Source organism: Notothenia rossii (genome assembly GCF_949606895.1).
Source record: "Notothenia rossii genome assembly, chromosome: 2".
In the NCBI taxonomy this organism is placed as follows: Eukaryota; Metazoa; Chordata; class Actinopteri; order Perciformes; family Nototheniidae; genus Notothenia; species Notothenia rossii.
In genome coordinates this window covers 55,532,827-55,551,409 of record NC_136904.1, presented here as the reverse complement: position 1 = coordinate 55,551,409, position 18,583 = coordinate 55,532,827, and the positions used below count along the sequence as shown (strand labels likewise).

General features: G+C 43.3%; 1 protein-coding gene across 1 annotated transcript; it reads left to right on the top strand.

The window, feature by feature from the left end:
- Window positions 1-1,720: 1,720 nt before the first annotated feature.
- LOC307028331 (glucose-6-phosphate exchanger SLC37A1-like) lies at window positions 1,721-17,428 on the top strand. Its single transcript, XM_079663262.1, is given in 10 exon segments — window positions 1,721-1,963; window positions 3,224-3,502; window positions 12,077-12,158; window positions 12,830-12,953; window positions 13,325-13,403; window positions 15,243-15,252; window positions 15,254-15,379; window positions 16,068-16,144; window positions 17,134-17,183; window positions 17,256-17,428. Coding segments are annotated over 9 exon segments (633 nt in total). The 5' UTR covers window positions 1,721-1,963; window positions 3,224-3,446; the 3' UTR covers window positions 17,285-17,428.
- Window positions 17,429-18,583: the final 1,155 nt, after the last annotated feature.

The following is an 18,583-nucleotide window of genomic DNA, read 5'->3' as shown; positions in this document are numbered from 1 at the left end:
ACTTGTTGACATAGCAATATATGCTTTTGAAATGTAACATGTCTTAGAAAAAAATAACATTATACAGTTTATATTGTGTATCACCTTTAGCTTGAAAATACATAGATGTGTTTTTTTAATCTATAAAATAAATAAATAGACAGACAGACACGTTATCAATCCCAAATTGGGAAATTATTTTACAGCAGCAGTGTGTTCAGGTATTAAAATATTTAAAGTTGGAATAAAGTATAAACTACACAACACAAGTATAACGTACAGAAATCCATAAGAGAAGTCCGATATTTTCATGAAAGCTCCCCAGGAGACACCGACACTAACGTGGCCGAGTGGACTCCGGAGTTTGCTGCATGAGTTGCACTGTATGATCTGTGTTGTAGTGGGCTGTCACTCAAAAACTGAGTAGCCAATGTATGTACCCCTGAAAGTCCCGCCCACCTGGGACGTTTGTGTCAAAATCATAAACAAAAAATGAGGGAGCGCAAACGAGTGAGCTGCAGCGGGAGCAAAAGCCTGATCATTGATAAAGAAGCAACAAGAACTGCAAACACAAAGATATGTTAAAACAAAGAAAAAATACTTATAGTTTACTTTTTTAAATTACATTTATTTTGCTTGACTCCGTTTATTTTCTCTTAAACCCTTACGGCTCTTCTACACTACAGGCATCAAAAAATCTTGAAGCTGGGCGTGTCTGAAGCTTGGCGATTTTTTGCGAGCAACGCCACCAACAACCAATCACATGAATCTCCCGCCCCCGACATACAAAGCAATAGCAATGTTAAAACTAAGTAAACTGGATATAAACTTTCCAAACAGGCGAAAAACCTACCAGTTTCACCCACTGTCTCTGCCACCTCCCTCCATGCCTGGTTCCTCCGGCTTGTATCCCGGTAAATAGTTCTGGTCGTAAAGAACCGGGTGATTTGCTACCGTAATATCTCGTTTGGGATATGAGGAAATGAACTGCGGTCTGGCTCTCCCAGCTTGCACGCGGTTTGATTGGCTGCGCTTGCACTGGCGGGATTTGCATAAACGGGATGTGATTGGCTGATGCTAAGCATCGAGCATCAAAAGTTGAACATTGTTCAACTTTTGATGCCGATAGATGCTCGTGATGCTTGCAAAGCCATGCCATGCTCCCCACAATGCAGTTCGGCGAAGATTAAAAATCTTCTACGTCACCCCATTCAAGTGAATGGGCGAAGCGTTGAGAGCATTTTTTGATGCCTGTAGTGTAGACGAGCCGTTAGTTTTGCTTGATTCTGAGAAAGTGTTGCTTTATCTTTATGAAACAAAACTAATCCCATAGAATGCAACCCGTATCGTCCTCGTGTAAACGGGGTCTCAGTCCAACTGCAATCATGATTGCGGTATGAACCAATGAGCTTTGTTCTTAAAAGTTGACCATTAAACTAAAATGTATTTTAAAATAACTAAATAAATAATAAATTATTATTAACAAACAAAATACAAGAACCTTGTAACCTTGGTTTATCCAGTGGGTTACATAAAAGTTATGAATAGGAACCATTTTTATCGCCATTTATTTTGCCCCAGAATTGCCTTGATCTAATTCTGGGTCCTGTTGATGTATTCTGCACATGTCTGGGTCATGTCAGACTCTGTGGTGTCGGCCTGGGCTTCAGGAACGATTGCTGTGATGCGGTTATATTGTAAAGGGAGTAAGCCGTCATAATGATGGAAATTATGAATGACTCTGAAAGAAAGGCTCTGGTCAAAGATCAGAGAACACTCTGAATGTGACGTCAGAGCAGCGCGTATGCCGCCCGCTCCCTGCCCAGCTGTGTGTGCGTGTGCGTGTGTCTCTGTGTGTGTTTGTAAGAAAGTGTCTATGTATGAAGTGACAGTCGCTGCTAGCTTTCACACAACAAGGAAGTAGAAGATATATCGCTCAACTGAAGGCACAACCATCACCAAATCTTCGACTGTCCCGTCCCAGGTAAGCTCCTCAGAGGTGGCGGGTTTCGGGTGGGTTCTGATCAGAAACCAACCGCCGGACCACCGCGGAGCGTCTGATCCGCCGCGGTGGTGTAGCAGCTAGCTGTGTACGAGCAGGAAGCGTATTGTTTCCAGCATAGGGACACACGTAGCCTAATGTAGGCTACGGTCTTTCTAGGTCTCTCCTTTGATATGCATTCGCTTTGTCGATACATTATTGATAACCGGAGCTTCTGTTTAGTTTCTAAATATTTAGTGTACTATTCGACATAGAATACACAGAGGGAATAACCGTATAGTTCCTGCTGTAGCTCCGGATACAGCCAGATGCTCTCAGCCTCAGTAAACACTGGGGGACCAAGTCAACATAATGATCTAAGGTCTCATTCACTGCCAGCGCTGTTTCTCTGGATGGGTTGTATGTCGTTTGGACATTATTGCCGGGAGATAGACACGTTGCAACACACGTTGTAGCACAACACACCAGTTTGTTGGGATACAACCCCCCCCCAAGCTAAAGAGCTGTGCTTTGGAGTCAATTGCCATCAAATCAAATCAAGCTTCACTGGTAAAGCAGGGAAGGTATGGCATGTATGAGATGATCTACAAGTGTATTTGGCAGCGGTGATTGAGCTCCCGGACTGGGATAGATTCCCCCGCTGTAACGTGGCCTCACTGCCTGCTCTCTGCTGCAGCACAGAGGAGCGTTTACGCAGCTAAAGCAGCTCCTGGAACATCAAGTCTCTCTGCAGAGCATTCCAGAGCTGCTCGCAGATCAGCTGCTCCTCCCCAACAGACTGTAGCCCAGACTGTGTTTCACTATGTTCAGGTAAGGGGATAAGGATTCCCTAGACGATAATTCAGGGTCACCATTGTTAATAACCAGTTTACATTGCACATTTTGAATACAAGACTTGACCAATTATTAATATTTTCTGATAGCTCCTCGACATCTCAGAGCTTTGCTTTCGGCTTTATTACAGACGGTAGTGTTCCTTCTCAGAGTTTCACTGTCCTTTAATAAATGTGTGTAACAAACTTTGACATGTGAGTCTGCTCTTCGTGCTCTGATGGACACAGGCAGCATGTGGATTAGGCTGAGCTATACAAACCCAAATGTCAAATGACACCAGCTGGGAAAACGTGCACTTGGTTATTGTGTGGTACATCCTCAATTCCTTCATTCCCCTGTCTACCTCTTACTTCTCTATCAACTCCACCATTTCTCCTCTCATCATTTGTTTTCTTCCTTCCTCCTCAGGTCCCTCTTACTCGCCCCTCTCCCTGTCTTGTCATCTTCTCAGACTCCGATTCTCCTTCCAGCATCCCGTTTCAGACATGTGTCCTCTTTGTGAGGATCTCCCAGGAGTGTCCTCTGAGATGTAGTTGAGCAGAAGCACCATGTCTGCATGTACCCCATCAGCCTCTTCATCCTGAGCCCACATCAGCTGCCGTCCTGAGATTGTCAATATCTGTGTACAAACATGGCCGCTGTTCCTCCTGGGATTCGCATGCTGGTGTCCTTCGACAGGGACCAGTGGTGAGTGCAGTAATAGGTGTCTTAGAAGTACAAAGTAACATAACATTAAAATACTCAGGTAAAGTAAAACAAATTGTACTTAAATACCATACTTGAGTAAATTTATTTTATTTACATTCCTTCGATGCAAATGTGTCTAACTTGATGACACGCACGCACACACACACACACACTTGGGTTTGGTTGTCCTTGTATCGATAATACACTTCAGTGTGTCCATTTACTCCGTTCCTACTCTTGGTTGGAACCTGCTTGAAGACAAAATAAACACATTATTACTCACACAAGCTCAAGGTCATGTTTTCAGCGATCAAAATGATAGATACTGTTTTGTAGACATATACTTTGTGTGTGTGCGTGCATTGTGCGTGTGTGAGAGAGTGTGAGTGTGTTTATTGTGCGTGTGTGAGAGAGTGTGAGTGTGTGTGTGTGTGTGTGTGTGTGAGAATATTTTTGTTTGAATTGATGATTTCCGGATAACCATCAATGTGAAATGTGTGTCAATTGTTTGACAGCTGTTAAATAGTAGAATTTTACAAAGATTTCATCCATATGTCAGGCAATGCATTCGCAACAGTGGATGTTGTTCAGCAGAGTCCTGGGAACAGGACATACAGCATTCTATTGCAGGCTTCTGGCTGCCATTTTAAAATGTGACGGCGTGGTGTATTGTTGAAGTTTTACACTTCACTGTCTCCTGGTTCATGCTTTGGCGTCTATTGCAAGTAGTAATGCGGTCGCATGGCAGGCATATAAAGAAATACCCGATTCACATAGATTAAAGGAAAATCCTGCTATTGTTCAATATCATTCTTACTGTCAAGTGATGCAAGCCTGATGGCCCAACAAGTTGATCGGGCCTCATGTTCTCCTCAGGACCACCTGCTGATAAAAGTGAAGGGGCTCTGGTTAGAATGTAAGATAGCAGTGACAACAATAGCTGAAGCTTAAAGTGGGCTGACTTCTAAGCTGGATCAGTTTTGGTGTTTGGGTGAGATGTGTTGGAATTGACAATAATTACAATTTAGAATTCCATCTAAGCTTATACGTTAATAATTGAGGTGTTGACACATCCTAACTGGTGGCTTCCTAATTTTATTTAGATATTTTCATGAAATACAATATTTGCTGAGGATTCATACTGTCCAACAGGTAATGTTCCAACTCCAATCCACTTTATTTATAAAGCACTTTAAAACCTCCAGACCAAAGTGCTGTACAGAGAGATACATAAAATATAAAATCAAACAGCTAACAAAACATAAAATAAGTATAAAATCACATAAAAGGTACGAACACAAAACAAACCAGAATAAACGTAACGATTACAAAAATAAAAGTAAAAACAATAGACCACTAAAAGAAAATGAAAGGGGCTTTCATCAGGTAGCCATAGGATCAATTACAGGCATGTTTGGGCACTGGGTGATTGGGGCACCTGGTGTAATTGTATATATGGGGGACAGGTGGTGGTGGGATTAGCGCACCAGTATGGCATATTCGCTATCTGGTGCCTCAGCGGCAATTTTACTTTTAAGTACACTTTCTGTTTTACTTATCTATGATTTTGGCCGCCACAATTTGTTTACATTCTTCTCTCTGTAAGCTGCTGGTCTCCATGTGTAGAGTCTACCACTCTGCTCTGAATACCAAATTGAAAACCTTTATGGTGGTATTTTTTATTATTTTCAAATCATTCAGATCTGTGTCTGTTGTGACTGTCATTGTGGCATGAAGTGTGCTGTTGTTGGCGGAAACCCCTCACAGCTGACACCGACAACAACAATGGCCGATTGTGCTCCAGCTTCCTCTGTACCTCTTCGGAAGACCAGATTCCCAGTAGGTAGCTGGTCTCTTCAGTGGACCACTGCTGCTTGTTAAGTTTCTCCATCGTTGTGTACAAACTGGATAAAAACGGCGGCTTTTTGTTGTTGTTCAGGAGTTGATCCAGCCCCTGCCCCGCCTCGACGTAAGCGTGACGTGTGTGGTGCTTTTGCTCTGGCCGGAAACATTTTTGGTACTCGAAATGAACTGGATTCCGGAGCTAAGAGGCTGCTCCGCTGCGGTGTGAAGAGGAAAACCCGGTGCTTTTCAAGCTCCAGCTCCGAACCGGCCCTGAAACACCGTTGGTGTGAATGAGGTATTAGGAGCTGCTCCGCTGCGATGTGAACAGGGAAAACCGGTGCTTTTCAAGCTCCAGCTCCGAACCGGCCCCGAAATACCGTTGGTGTGAATGAGGTAACAGAGTTGGGGGTGCGTGCAGTGGAGCCTTGCAGTTTTTCAGGTTGATATGTGAAGCTCATTAGCTAGCCAACATGTATCTAGCAAATGTTTAGCAAAATATTAGAAGTGAGGCTACTACACTAACATTAGGTCTACTGTAATAGCCTCACTTTTAATATTTTGCAAAACATTAGCTAGCACTAATGTTTTACAGTTGCACTCCACGTAAGCGTGACATATGTGGTGCTTTTGCTCTGGCCGGACAATTTTTTGGTGCTTGAAACAAACTGGATTCCGGAGCTAAGAGGCTGCTCCACCGCGGTGTGAACAGGAAAACCCGGTGCTTTTCAAGCTCCAGCTCCGAACCGGCCCTGAAACACCGTTGGTGTGAATGAGGTATCTGAGGGTCTTTGGCTCACAGAACAGAGACACCAGTATGTAGAAAGATTATTCATCAGATGACCGATGACAACGTAAAGAACCAAACGTAATCATAATGCATACTAGCCCATTTCAGTGTCATGTACATTAAATAACTGGATAATAATAATTGCATTAATGTGTTCACAGCTACGGTGGAGCTCATTCTAAAAACGTTGTAGACTGCTGCTGGATATCTTAACCTATTCTTATGGCAATATGGCAATTTAAAGGTTGATTTATACTCTATTTTAGCTAATAATCTGAATCTGTGAAGTTATTTAAGCTTTCAGATAAATAAAGTGCAGTAATAGGTGTCTAAGAAGTACATAACATTAAAATACTCAGGTAAAGTAAATTGTAAATTGTACTTAAATACCATACTTGAGTAAATGTATTTTATTTACATTCCTTCAATGCAAATGTGTCTAACTTGATGACACACACACACACACACACACACACACACACACACACACACACACACACACACACACACACACACACACACACACACACACACACACACACACCTGGGTTTGGTTATCCTTGTATTGATGATACACTTCAGTGTGTCCATTTACTCCGTTCCAACTCTTGGTTGGAACCTGCTTGAAGACAAAATAAACACATTATTACTGTGAATGCATTCCACTATAGTTCTTCGAATCTTTATTCCCCTTATTTCAGCCAATACTTTAGCTCTCCATAACTTCAGCCTACTTTAAGCTATAGAAACCATTCCAATATTAAACTCTTCAGCCTTTTCAGGAATCGATGGGAAACCTTCAACTTAAAAAAAATATTTGATACTTTTTGAAATATTCAGCTTTTTAAACTCTTTTTTTTAACATCGAAGTCAATGGGACGACTCTTCAAATCCTCTTTTCCTACACCTTGCGCCAAATGCTTCTCTTTCCACATACTTTCAGGTTGAGACTTCTTTCCAACTTTAAAATGATCACAATACCTTCAGCTATTCAAAACCTATTCAGATGTTTGATATCTTTTACACTTTTTGAGATATTTAACTTAGTTTGGAGCTTGGTAGAGAGGCCTTTTTCAGATTTTAACATTAGAGTGGATGGAGCAGCTCGTTAAAGTCCTTATCTTACATTAAAAACTTTTTTTGGCAGTTGATTTCTGGGGGGTGTATGCAACAGATAGTCAATGTATGTTTCTTTATTTCATACTGAATAATATGTAAAAAAAGGAAAAATATTAGGTCCAATAAAAAAACTTTGCTTCTGGAAGCAGGCCATTTCGTGACGTCACGTGTGGTTCCCGGCTGCCGCTGTCTGGCTCCCTGCTGCCGTCCGGATCGACAGCCAATGCGCGCAGCCAGCGAGAGTTCACAACGAAAAATGGCGTCAAATATTGTTGATGTTTACGCATCAGAAAAAGCTAATAGCGCGGGTATTTGGCACAATTTGACAGAACAATTATTTGGTGTGGACGATGCGAGCAGTGACGATGAATCTGAACGATCTCTGCCGCCTTTTACACCAGAAATAAGAGGCCTAGAACCGTATAGGTTCGAGCCAGCAAAACGCGAATGTGCACCACCGGCCTCAGCTGAAAACATGGAAGTCACTCCGCCCTCGCCAGCACCAGCTCGAGTCGGCAACACAGATTGGTAGAGCTATTCATATGTTATAATATCAATCAATAATGAATTTTGTTTACATCTTCTAGCACTATAGACCATGTGCCAACTATTGAGAAATAGCTAGAAATGACCTTCAAAGGCCAACCCAGCAATGCTACACTGTGTGATGCTGGGACGGGCTGAACTCACCAGGATTCGCGGAACCACACGTGACGTCACGACACAGCACCAAGCAGCGGCAAGTTTGAATCCAGACTTTTCTGGATACCTCTGAATTTGACCCATTTTCCCGATATTAACAAGTGATTTACAGCAAATAGGAAACGATATTCGATCTATATCACGTGTTACTGGAATAAGACCCAACAAGTTAATGCATTTTGAAACAGTTCTATGATCTTTCAGCTACAGTAAATTACGCAAGATAAGGACTTTAAGTCTAGAGTGATTTGATCTCAAAACAGAGTGCAGGAGTGCTTGAAATTCTCCCAAAAAAACGTTTTAAACCTGCCATAATTTCTAAACCCTACACTCCTCAGACATAATTTTTCATGAAAAACGTGGGAAAACCTCTCCGAGTTTGGAAAATAAAAAAATTAAGAACAAATATTAAACAAAATGCCTCTTGAGGGCATGAAGAGACAAAAAGTCCAGCTAGCTCCCAATTGATTCCCATGTTAAAAACATCCGGATCTTTCTTCAGAACAGAGAGAAGTACACTTTAGACAAACTGCTCTTATCTTCACATTTTACACACAAAACCCAAAAAACCAACATATTTCAGTTCATTGGGGTTCACTGATGCTCACGGTCTTCTAATTTTTTGATAGGAGCCATAGTTTTTGAACAGGTGGCAAAATGGTCAGATATAATCCTCAATGCATTCTTAATGACACTCAGTGCTGCAGCTGGTAACCATGGTGTTGCTGGGCAGATTGAAAGCTTTGATCTCTGGGCTCACACAGGTGTTATGATTACTTGTTATGAGTAGGTGCTCAGCACAGAAACACTGACAAACACACTGGACATTAACAGACTGTCTCAGGCTATTCTTTTTTGTCTGATGGAGACTTCATACTGACTTCAACAGGTTCCACATATTTTATACAGTATTGGTGACGTATGGTTTTAGTCAGTGCTTGAATTGGGCCGGTACTCACCGGTACGCAGTACCGGCACTTCTGATTTTTACCCATGTGGTACCGGCACTTCTTACTGAGTACCGGCAAGGTGCCGGTACTCAGTAAAATGCCGGTACTCAGCCGCCGGCAATATACGTATATATTGTAAACGCAACGCAGCGCAAATGTGGGTCTGACTCTGCCTCACAGAGGGTGACTGGCTGTCTACATGACGTGGCCTGCCGACATTGCCACTTTCATACAGATCATACTAATGCCCTCGATTGGTCTCTGTGTGTCATTCAAGCTCGGGAGGGTGTGTGTTGGTGTATGTGTGGCGCGAGCAAGCGAGAAAGCGCGCGCACCGGTTACGTGTATTGTTGTTAGCATCTGGTGCTAGCTAGCTGTGCTAACGGATATAAGGAGCTTTTTCAACAACAAGGTGGAGGGAGAGTCCTTTGCTGTCAGACTGAGAGGCTGATAACTACAGCTCTGGTGAGGTAAATTACTCTCTGAGTCTTTAGATAGTTAACTTAGTTTAAGTTATCTCAGTGGGTCTCAAACGGTTCGGTCACCATTTATGTAAACACATATTTCCATTTGAGTGGGTAGTGATTTGTAAAATATGCATGAATAATACAAACAAAATGTTAACTAGGTGAAAAAAGGTAAGATAAACTTGTTGAGAGCTAAAACTAGTCTTTGCTGTTGCCTCAAAGAGGAGCAGGGTGGAGAGGAGGGAGACAGGAGAGGCCGATTCAGGAGCCCAGACACACTCACAACTATAAATGAACCAAAAACAAATAAATAAACAAGTTTCAATGTTTTTTCATATTGGATATTGTATGTTATTAGTTATGGCCATGTACTTATGATTTTATGATTATTTAAATGTATACATTTTTTGTTTCATATGGGTGTAGTCTCTTTATTTCCCCCTCAAAATATACCAGATTGATGCATTTAAGTCCAACATTTAAAAAAATATCTGGGTTAGGGTTAAAACAAAACTGGTAGTGGCCTCAGGGACGAGGAGTCATTTAACCAGCCAGTAGGAGTCAAGCTTTACTTTCTTTTATATCCATAAAGAAAAAGTAAATCTGTTTACAGTTGTTTCATTATGGATGTTGAGAGGTATCCATATATCTCTTCATTTTGCTCTCAAAGTGCACCAGATTGATGCATCTAACATCAATATTTAAAAAAAAAAAGGTTCCCGGGGGAGCATGCCCCGGACCCCCCTAGACTAGAGGGTGTCAGGTCCACTCCCCACGTATAAAAATAGCACTTTACCACTGCACCCCCTCTAATCTCAGATGCACCCTGAGTCCTTTTGTTTAAGTACAGTGAGCCTTTCTAAAATATACAGTAAAGAGACAAACCCACCAGCATTATAGGATGTACTATGACTTTGTGCCAAATACTTGTTGCTGATTTAGAGTACTGGCACCTTTTTTATTCCAATTCAAGCACTGGTTTTAGTCGAAAAGTTTGCAGTCCAAATATTCTGCTGCTTTCCCAAGCCTTTTTACTTTCTTTTCTCTTCTTAATACAAATTCATTCACTACTACTTACATCTGATATTTAACTCCTTCAGCCTATTTTTAGCTGCAGAAACCATTCAACTATTAAATTATTCAGCTATTTCAGGACATCAAGGCTATACATGTTGTTGTTTATACCTTTTTTAAACCTTTTCTTTTCAATATTAAGCTCTTTCTGCATTTTTGTAGCTAAAAGCAGCTACCATTCAGCTAATAACATATTCAGCTTTTTCTGCATTTTCAGCTAAATTCAGCCATAAATGTTCACAGTTTACAACATTCACACGCATTTTCTGCAGGAAATGCATTTTCTAGTTACTCACACAAGCAGCTCAAGGTGTGTGTGTGTGTGTGTGTGTGTGTGTGTGTGTGTGTGTGTGTGTGTGTGTGTGTGTGTGTGTGTGTGTGTGTGTGTGTGTGTGTGTGTGTGTGTGTGTGTGTGTGTGTGTGTGTGTGTGTGTGTGTGTGTGTGTGTGTGTGTGTGTGTGTGTGTGTGTGTGTGTGTGTGTGTGTGTGTGTGTGTGTGTGTGTGTGTGTGTGTGTGTGTGTGTGTGTGTGTGTGTGTGTGTGTGTGTGATCTTCTGTTGGAGACAAACATTTGGAGACTGTAGCTATGGTGACTGTTGCCATGCTTCATGTTGAGTGCCCTCCATGTAAGTGGATTAAATATGCTTATTCATCAGAACCTCTGCATGTGAGCCACGCTGCCCAGGTAACTTTGATAAACCAGTGAATGTATCTATCTCAATCCATCCAGAACTTGAGGCCTGCAGGAATCAGTTGGGCATCAATCTCTAAACTGTACTCCACATCATTCCTTAGAATCACAATCAGGTTTATAGCCTTAGTACGTTTACAGCGTAAACATGGTTAAGGGACAAAGCTAACAGAGTGATTTGCAAAAGCACACATCTAAGTTACAGGACATCCTGTATGTATAAAAACGTAGGAGGGTGTAACCTTGAAAACATGACAGTGGTAATGCGTGTGAACTGCCTGACCAGTTTGTAATCCAGCTGCCTCATACATTGTGTATATGTGGTCAGCATCTGTCTTTTACAGGGAGGCAGGATAACAGACTCATATGGAGATGTCGAGATAGCTGTTAGCAGCTGATTAACACATTCTAAACACACAGCATTTAAAGTTGGCCCCTCCCTCCCGGCTTCGCCAGCAAGCACAAGAGAGGAGTGAGAGGTGGTAGAGCGAGCTTCAGTGTGAATAAAAGAGGGAGCCACCTCATCAAGAACATAACAATGATTCAGAGGAATAAAATGTTCATCTGGGATTGTTTCACACCACCTATGTTCTACAGCACATATGACGCAAGGTGTGTGTCCTTGCGTGTCTGCGTGTGTGTCCACTCCTTTGACATCACTACCATTTACACACACAGTCACACATTAATGGAAGACTGCAAACTGCTCATCCTTCAATTGAATGCTCATTCTCACACACGCACACGCACACGCACACGCACACGCACACGCACATGCACACACACACACACACACACACACACACACACTGATGGCTATGCCACAATGGTGGCTTCAGTATCTGGAGGAGTTGGGAGTTAAATCCCTGACTATTAATTGACAACCCAATCAAACTCCTGAGCGATGCAGTGACGCCCTCTTGTGTTTCCTCTGTGCAGGTACAGAGCGCTCACGTTCATCCTCACCTTCCTGCTCTACACCAGCTTCCACCTCTCCCGGAAACCCATTAGCATCGTCAAGGTAACATAGGCTCATAACTTTTGAATACCACTGAAAACTATAGTATATCATTGATGATCTCAAATGCCTCATCCTTTACTTAAGTACAAATAAAAAATACTCTATAACAAGTACAAATATAAAATTCAAAATGTTACTTATGTAGAAGTACAGAAGTATTAACAGCTAAATGTACTCCAAACATCAAAACTAAAAGTATTTAGTATGCAGAACAGTTCTTTTCACAGTTTTATGTTATCGAATATTTAATTTTATCGTGTTTTTATCACAACAAATACACAGATTGGCATTTTATATTGTAATTTGTCAATGTGGAGCCAATTGTGTGTACTTTTTAGGATATGGGGTTGTATTTATATAGTACAGAGCTCCATTTTATGTTATCTTGTAAATTTATCACATGTTTTAATATTTAACTAGTAATTATGAGATGTTAAATAAATAGTGAGGAAAGTACAACATTGTTCTCAAAGATGTTGTGGAGTAGAAGTATATAGTAGCACTAAATGTAAATACTTAAGTACAAATATGTCTAAATAGTACTTTAGTGTGAAAGTAATTATCCTCAATAATAATTAGCCTCTATAATAAGGACTCATGTTTGAAGTCTAACTGGTATGGATAGTAAACACAGGTCTGTTCACTGAAGCTGCACTCATTGTTTTTGACAGAGCGAGCTCCATAAGAACTGCTCCTCTGTCAGTGAGATCGCCACCTTAGCCTCCAGCAGCGGCAGCCCGCAGCCCCCTCCGCATTCCATCCGCACAGACATGGACTGTAGCTGGAAGCCTTTCGGTCTGTATGCTTCACTCCTCACGTGTGTGTGTGTGTGTGTGTGTGTGTGTGTGTGTGTGTGTGTGTGTGTGTGTGTGTGTGTGTGTGTGTGTGTGTGTGTGTGTGTGTGTGTGTGTGTGTGTGTGTGTGTGTGTGTGTGTGTGTGTGTGTGTGTGTGTGTGTGTGTGTGTGTGTGTGTGTGTGTGTGTGTGTGTGTGTGTGTGTGTGTGTGTGTGTGTGTGTGTGTGTGTGTGTGTGTGTGTGTGTGTGTGTGTGTGTGTGTGTGTGTGTGTGTGTGTGTGTGTGTGTGTGTGTGTGTGTGTGTGTGTGTTACCCTTAAGCATACATGTTTGTGTAAACAGAAATAAATCTTATATTTGTTATGTTCTCAGACAAAACGAACTACAGACAGCTGCTGGGAGCCATGGACTACTCCTTCCTCTGTGCCTACGCTGTGGGAATGTACCTCAGGTAGGATAGCAAGAAGAACCAAATTGAATTAATAAAATAACTGGACATAAATAATCAAAACATAAAGCTGTTATGTCAGTGACAAATAAAGTGCAGTAATAGGTGTCTTATAAGTACAAAGTAACATAACATTAAAATACTCAGGAAAAGTAAATTGTACTTAAATACCATACTTGAGTAAATGTATTTTATTTACATTCCTTCAATGCAAATGTGTCTAACTTGATGACACACACAATCAGTGAAATCCGTTAATCAGATACATGTGTTATGAGGGAAGGGCATTCAACCCTTTTATATATCTAAATAAATACAAAAAAACTCACATTTTCACCTCATTTACACCTCAAACACTTAACATACAATCTGTATCTGACCACATAAAACAAATAATTGTAATGCATGCATATGTTTTCAGTTATATGTACATGCAGTCCATCCAGCATGACCACATTCTGAAGACATAAGAGGTTTATCAATACTCAAATTTCCCCTCCTCAACTCCTCTCCTCGAGACTTAGTGCCGCCCACAGGAGATGCGAGCGGAGGATTGAGGAGGGGAACCGAGGAGAGAGGAGGGGAAGCAGCAGGCGGTTAGAGAAATGAGAACTCCTCTCCTCTGAGCGGTCATTTTAAAGAGATGTCCATTAATGATGACAGGAGGCACAGCAGCCCTCTGTCTGATGGACAGATGTGTTCATAACGACTTATATATTTACTTTGATTCATTCACAGTGCAGTATAATGAGACAATAACAGGCTACAGATGCGGACACACACACACACATATATTTATATAAATATATACAATTTCAGTATCAAACAAGTATGAGAGCACTCTCATAACGTAACACAATCAGAGACTGGATATATGCCCCCCCCCCCTCTCTGGTCGCTGAAATGGGGAATTGAAATTACGGACCAAAAGTTGTATTTAAAAAAGTAAGCATAGGGACACCAAAACAACACACACACCTACACACTGTACCACACACACCTACACACTGTGCCACACACACCTACACACTGTACCACACACACCTACAGCTCCTAAAGCATAATCAGGTTACAGCCGTTGTGTATTTTATTATGTGAAGCACTAAATGGTCTTAGAAAAATATTGACTCTTTGTTTGTAGTTATCTACTAAACTACAGCAAATAAAGAGAGTAGGCCTGTTATACTGAGTGATATATATTTTACACACTGCTCTGCTTTCTGCGTTGCGATGAAAGCAGTTACTAAAATAATATCCAGGGGATGCATGCACAGCTGTCATTGGCTGAGATAAGTCTGGCCGTGCGTCACGCCTCCACCGTTCCCAGAACTGCATCCGCGGAGGAGCCGTGGAGGATGCATCAGTGTACACTCGATCATAGCTCCTCCAGAGAGCCTCCAAGATGCTCGGTCCTCGAAGTGCATTTAGAGAAATTAGATATCCTTCAACATGGCGCGCTGAAATCCATTTCCGGGTCACTACCGAAGGACCGAGGAGTCGAGGAGGAGAGAGTATTGAGAAACCTCTATAGACTGCTCCTCTTCCTGTTAGTAGTAGCTGCTAGCACATCTTTACAGCACATCCAGATACGGATGACATGTTTTTCCAGGGGTAAGATGATATCAACTGTATACAAAAATAAAACCCAATCAACAGTTTGAATTTATCAATTTTTGCATCATTTTTGTGTCATTTGTTTTGGATCTGAGTGCTAACATAGTGCTAACATACAAAAGGTTGAAGGTTGTAAAACAAAGCTTGCATGTAGGGAGACACTTACCAACATTATTGATGAGTTAGAAGTTGGGCCTCACATGATGTCACCACTGTGCACCCATGCAGCGGCATCATCGTGTGAGCGCCTGCCTATCCGCCTGTACCTGACCGTGGGCATGCTGAGTAGCGGCCTGTTCACCTGCCTGTTTGGACTGGGTTATGTCTACAACATCCACAACATGGGCTTCTATGTGTTTGTGCAGGTGAGTTGCATCAGTGAGTCGTGAAACTGCACTAAAGAGCCCACAGAGGCACACACAGTGAACACACTGTACGACACCAACAGCTGCATCTGCTACAGGGGAAATCCTCTTCAGCTCTCTGCAGGAGAGATATCTGTTGGTTTATGATAGAAGTTGTTAGGATAAAGTCTCTTTCACAAGGACCATCTAGATTCTAGGGTGTCTTAACAATTGGTTACTGGCCTGCCTGTTTGAATATCTTTTCCAGTCTTTGTAACCCCTCAAAGTGCTTTTACATATAAAAGTCAGCATTCACGCACATTCATACACAGGCAGAGGCCATACAAGGTGCTCCTGCCGAAGGAATATGACATTCGTTAGACACACTGTTGGCCATCGAGAGCAATTTGAGGTTGAGTATAATGGACAAGGAAACACCAACATTTTAGACTGCAGATGATCGAACCACCAATCTTCTGATTGGAGGACAACCACAGCCGCCCCCACAGGAGAGAATTATTAAATGTTCCTGCAACTCCATATTCCTAGAGAATCACAGATGAATATTCACACAAAAAAGGGAACGCATACATATACTGTACACGTGCATAATCCCAGGTTCATTTACCCATGCATCAACAGAAAAATAATACAGGGTGTGTATCTCACTGTTAAAGGAATATGTAAATTCATCCTCTTGTGATTTCAGGTGGCTAATGGCTTAGTCCAGACCACCGGCTGGCCCAGTGTAGTGACCTGCATCAGCAACTGGTTTGGAAAAGGAAGGTAAGGTCAAACCCTCCCCAGAGAGACAGAAGCAGATATGGATTTGAATTTGGCTTCTGGTTGGAAGTACAGGGTTTCATGAACAGTTTGTGGTTTTGTGTGATTTCCATGACAGTATGTAAGGTTGGTTTATTCTTATTATATAATGGCTTTAATTTTATATTTGACAGTGTTATATCACCGTACGCTGATACACATTATTACGTGGTGTTATACAGATATGCTCCACCTAGGTGTGTCACCTAAAAAGGAGAAATTACCAATTTGTTGGTTTATGATTGCATCCACTGTATACATTAACAGGAAATGTGGCGATTCAGGCCGCGGAGATCTAGAATAGGTCTGAATTCCCCTGTCTTCTTGAGAACCAGGAAGTACATGGAATAAAGACCCTCTTCCCTGTGCAGAGGGTGCACAACAGACACAGCCTGTTTCTGCACCAGAGCCTGAATCTCTGCTGAGAGGAAACCCATCTCCTCCTGAGAAGATAGATTCACCTCTCGCATGCCCATAAAAGGGGGTGGGACGCTGCAAAACTGGAGTGAATAGCCCCGTTTCAGCGTCCTGTCCATCCACTTTGATAGTACACAGCTGAGTTTCCATTCCCCATAACACTGTGTTAAATGACAAGCCCTCAGCTGTGGGGCCACTGCTATGAAGCTGTGGTACTCTCTGGCTACCCGTCCCGCTGCAAAACTCCCCGTGAAGGGAAGATCTGCCCATGGAGGGTCGACACAGAAAGGGCCGATTATTTACTGAGGACCCTGAACGCACCGCCGCACGCTCTTCTGTGAGTGCGGGCGCTGCCACAATGCAGCTCTTACCACTATGGTAAACTGCATTAATTGGAGTCTTAGCCCCACACTTAGTGTGTTCCCTAACAGCAATACGCCGGCCATAATGCCTCTGTACACGCATAGCACTACGATAGCACTGCCTGCGGTTTATCACTCTCATCTGCGCACTCCCACTCGCCTCCTCTCTTACAGGAGCAACGGCTGGGGCGGCGAGTGGGGAATTTGTACAGACATCATCATGTGTAAGTATAGCATTGTGGAAACAAAAGACACTTAAACTTGGATACAGATCAACCTTTTCTTTATTTTTGAAGGTTCTCAAAGGAATCTGTGCATCAAATAGGGAGGATGCGGGATTCGCCCTTGCGTCCCGGGCAAAGAAATGTTCTACCCCCGCCGAGACGCTACCTCCCCCGCAAGTCAGCTCCGGGCAGACGGCGCACCCCACCCGGCCGCTCTCTGCTGCTGAGGAGCATGCCGAGGTCGGGCAGCCCGCCCCCGTGGCCAGCGGTAGCATCCTTTCCTCCTCCAGGCGGCTGAAGTGACCAAGGAGATCGACCCAAAGAGCCCCTCCGTGGACACGGGGGCTCCAAGAAGATCTTCTAGGTCTTTCTTAGATAGGGCAGTGAGTCCCAACCACACGTGACGAGACGCCACTGTGGCCAAGGAAATCACCCGCCCTGCTGCAGTGGCCACGCCATGAATCAGATTATTCATCTGACTACTGGGGCCTTCGTTTTAAATGGCTGCTGCCATGTCGCCTCCACACACCGCCACATATCAGGCAGCTGGGGCGAAACGAAGGTCGGCTGCGCTGGATGCATCGGGCCGTAAAACCCCTGTCTCAGGCGGCTTACAGGCCTCGGTGGCAGCGGCGGGGGGAGCGGTAGGCATACGCGCTCCGCCGCCAGGGTCATCACCGCTGGGAAATCCATCCGCGCGGACCTGAGAGTCGGCCCCCCGGCAACGAGACGTCATCGTCCTCCTCCTCCGGAATCGGGGTCGTCTGGCCCCACGGAAGGGAGAACCAGAACAGCATCTCCTCGTCTCCTGAATCGCCCATCTCGATGACGTCGAGATCCGGATCCTCCAACTCCTCCTGCGGGGCCTCTCCCGACAGGAAATGCCGCCCACGATGCTCACACGTGAGCCGAGGAAGCATCTGGCAGGCTGAACATGCCGGCGCCGGGCCCTTACCGCTCACGGCGTGGTCAGGCCCCATACATAAGAAGCAGAAGGGGTGTGCATTCGCCCCCGCGATCAGGTTCGGACATTACGGGCAGGTCCTGTGGTCAAGAACTGACTCCATTACTCTCTTTTTTTTCTCTCGTCTTTTAAAGTTCCGTGGAATCACTTCCGCTGCTGAAGAGAAAAGGATGATAGTCAGGAGGCGAGGCTTCCTTTTATACGGTGTGATGCGCGCGCATTCAGCTAGGCCCGCCCAAGGCCGGCTACGTCTATAGAAGTCTCAGTGGGAGAATGCTCGCAGGGTAAGATAGTACCCATAGAGTCCAGTAGAGGGCGGAGCCTGTGAGAGATATAACAGCAAGACATGTGATGACAAAAGCACAAGCAGGGCAATGAGTGTAAAGGTATGAGGGTAGTAGGTTAGTTAGCATGTTACGAGTATGTTAGTCTGGTG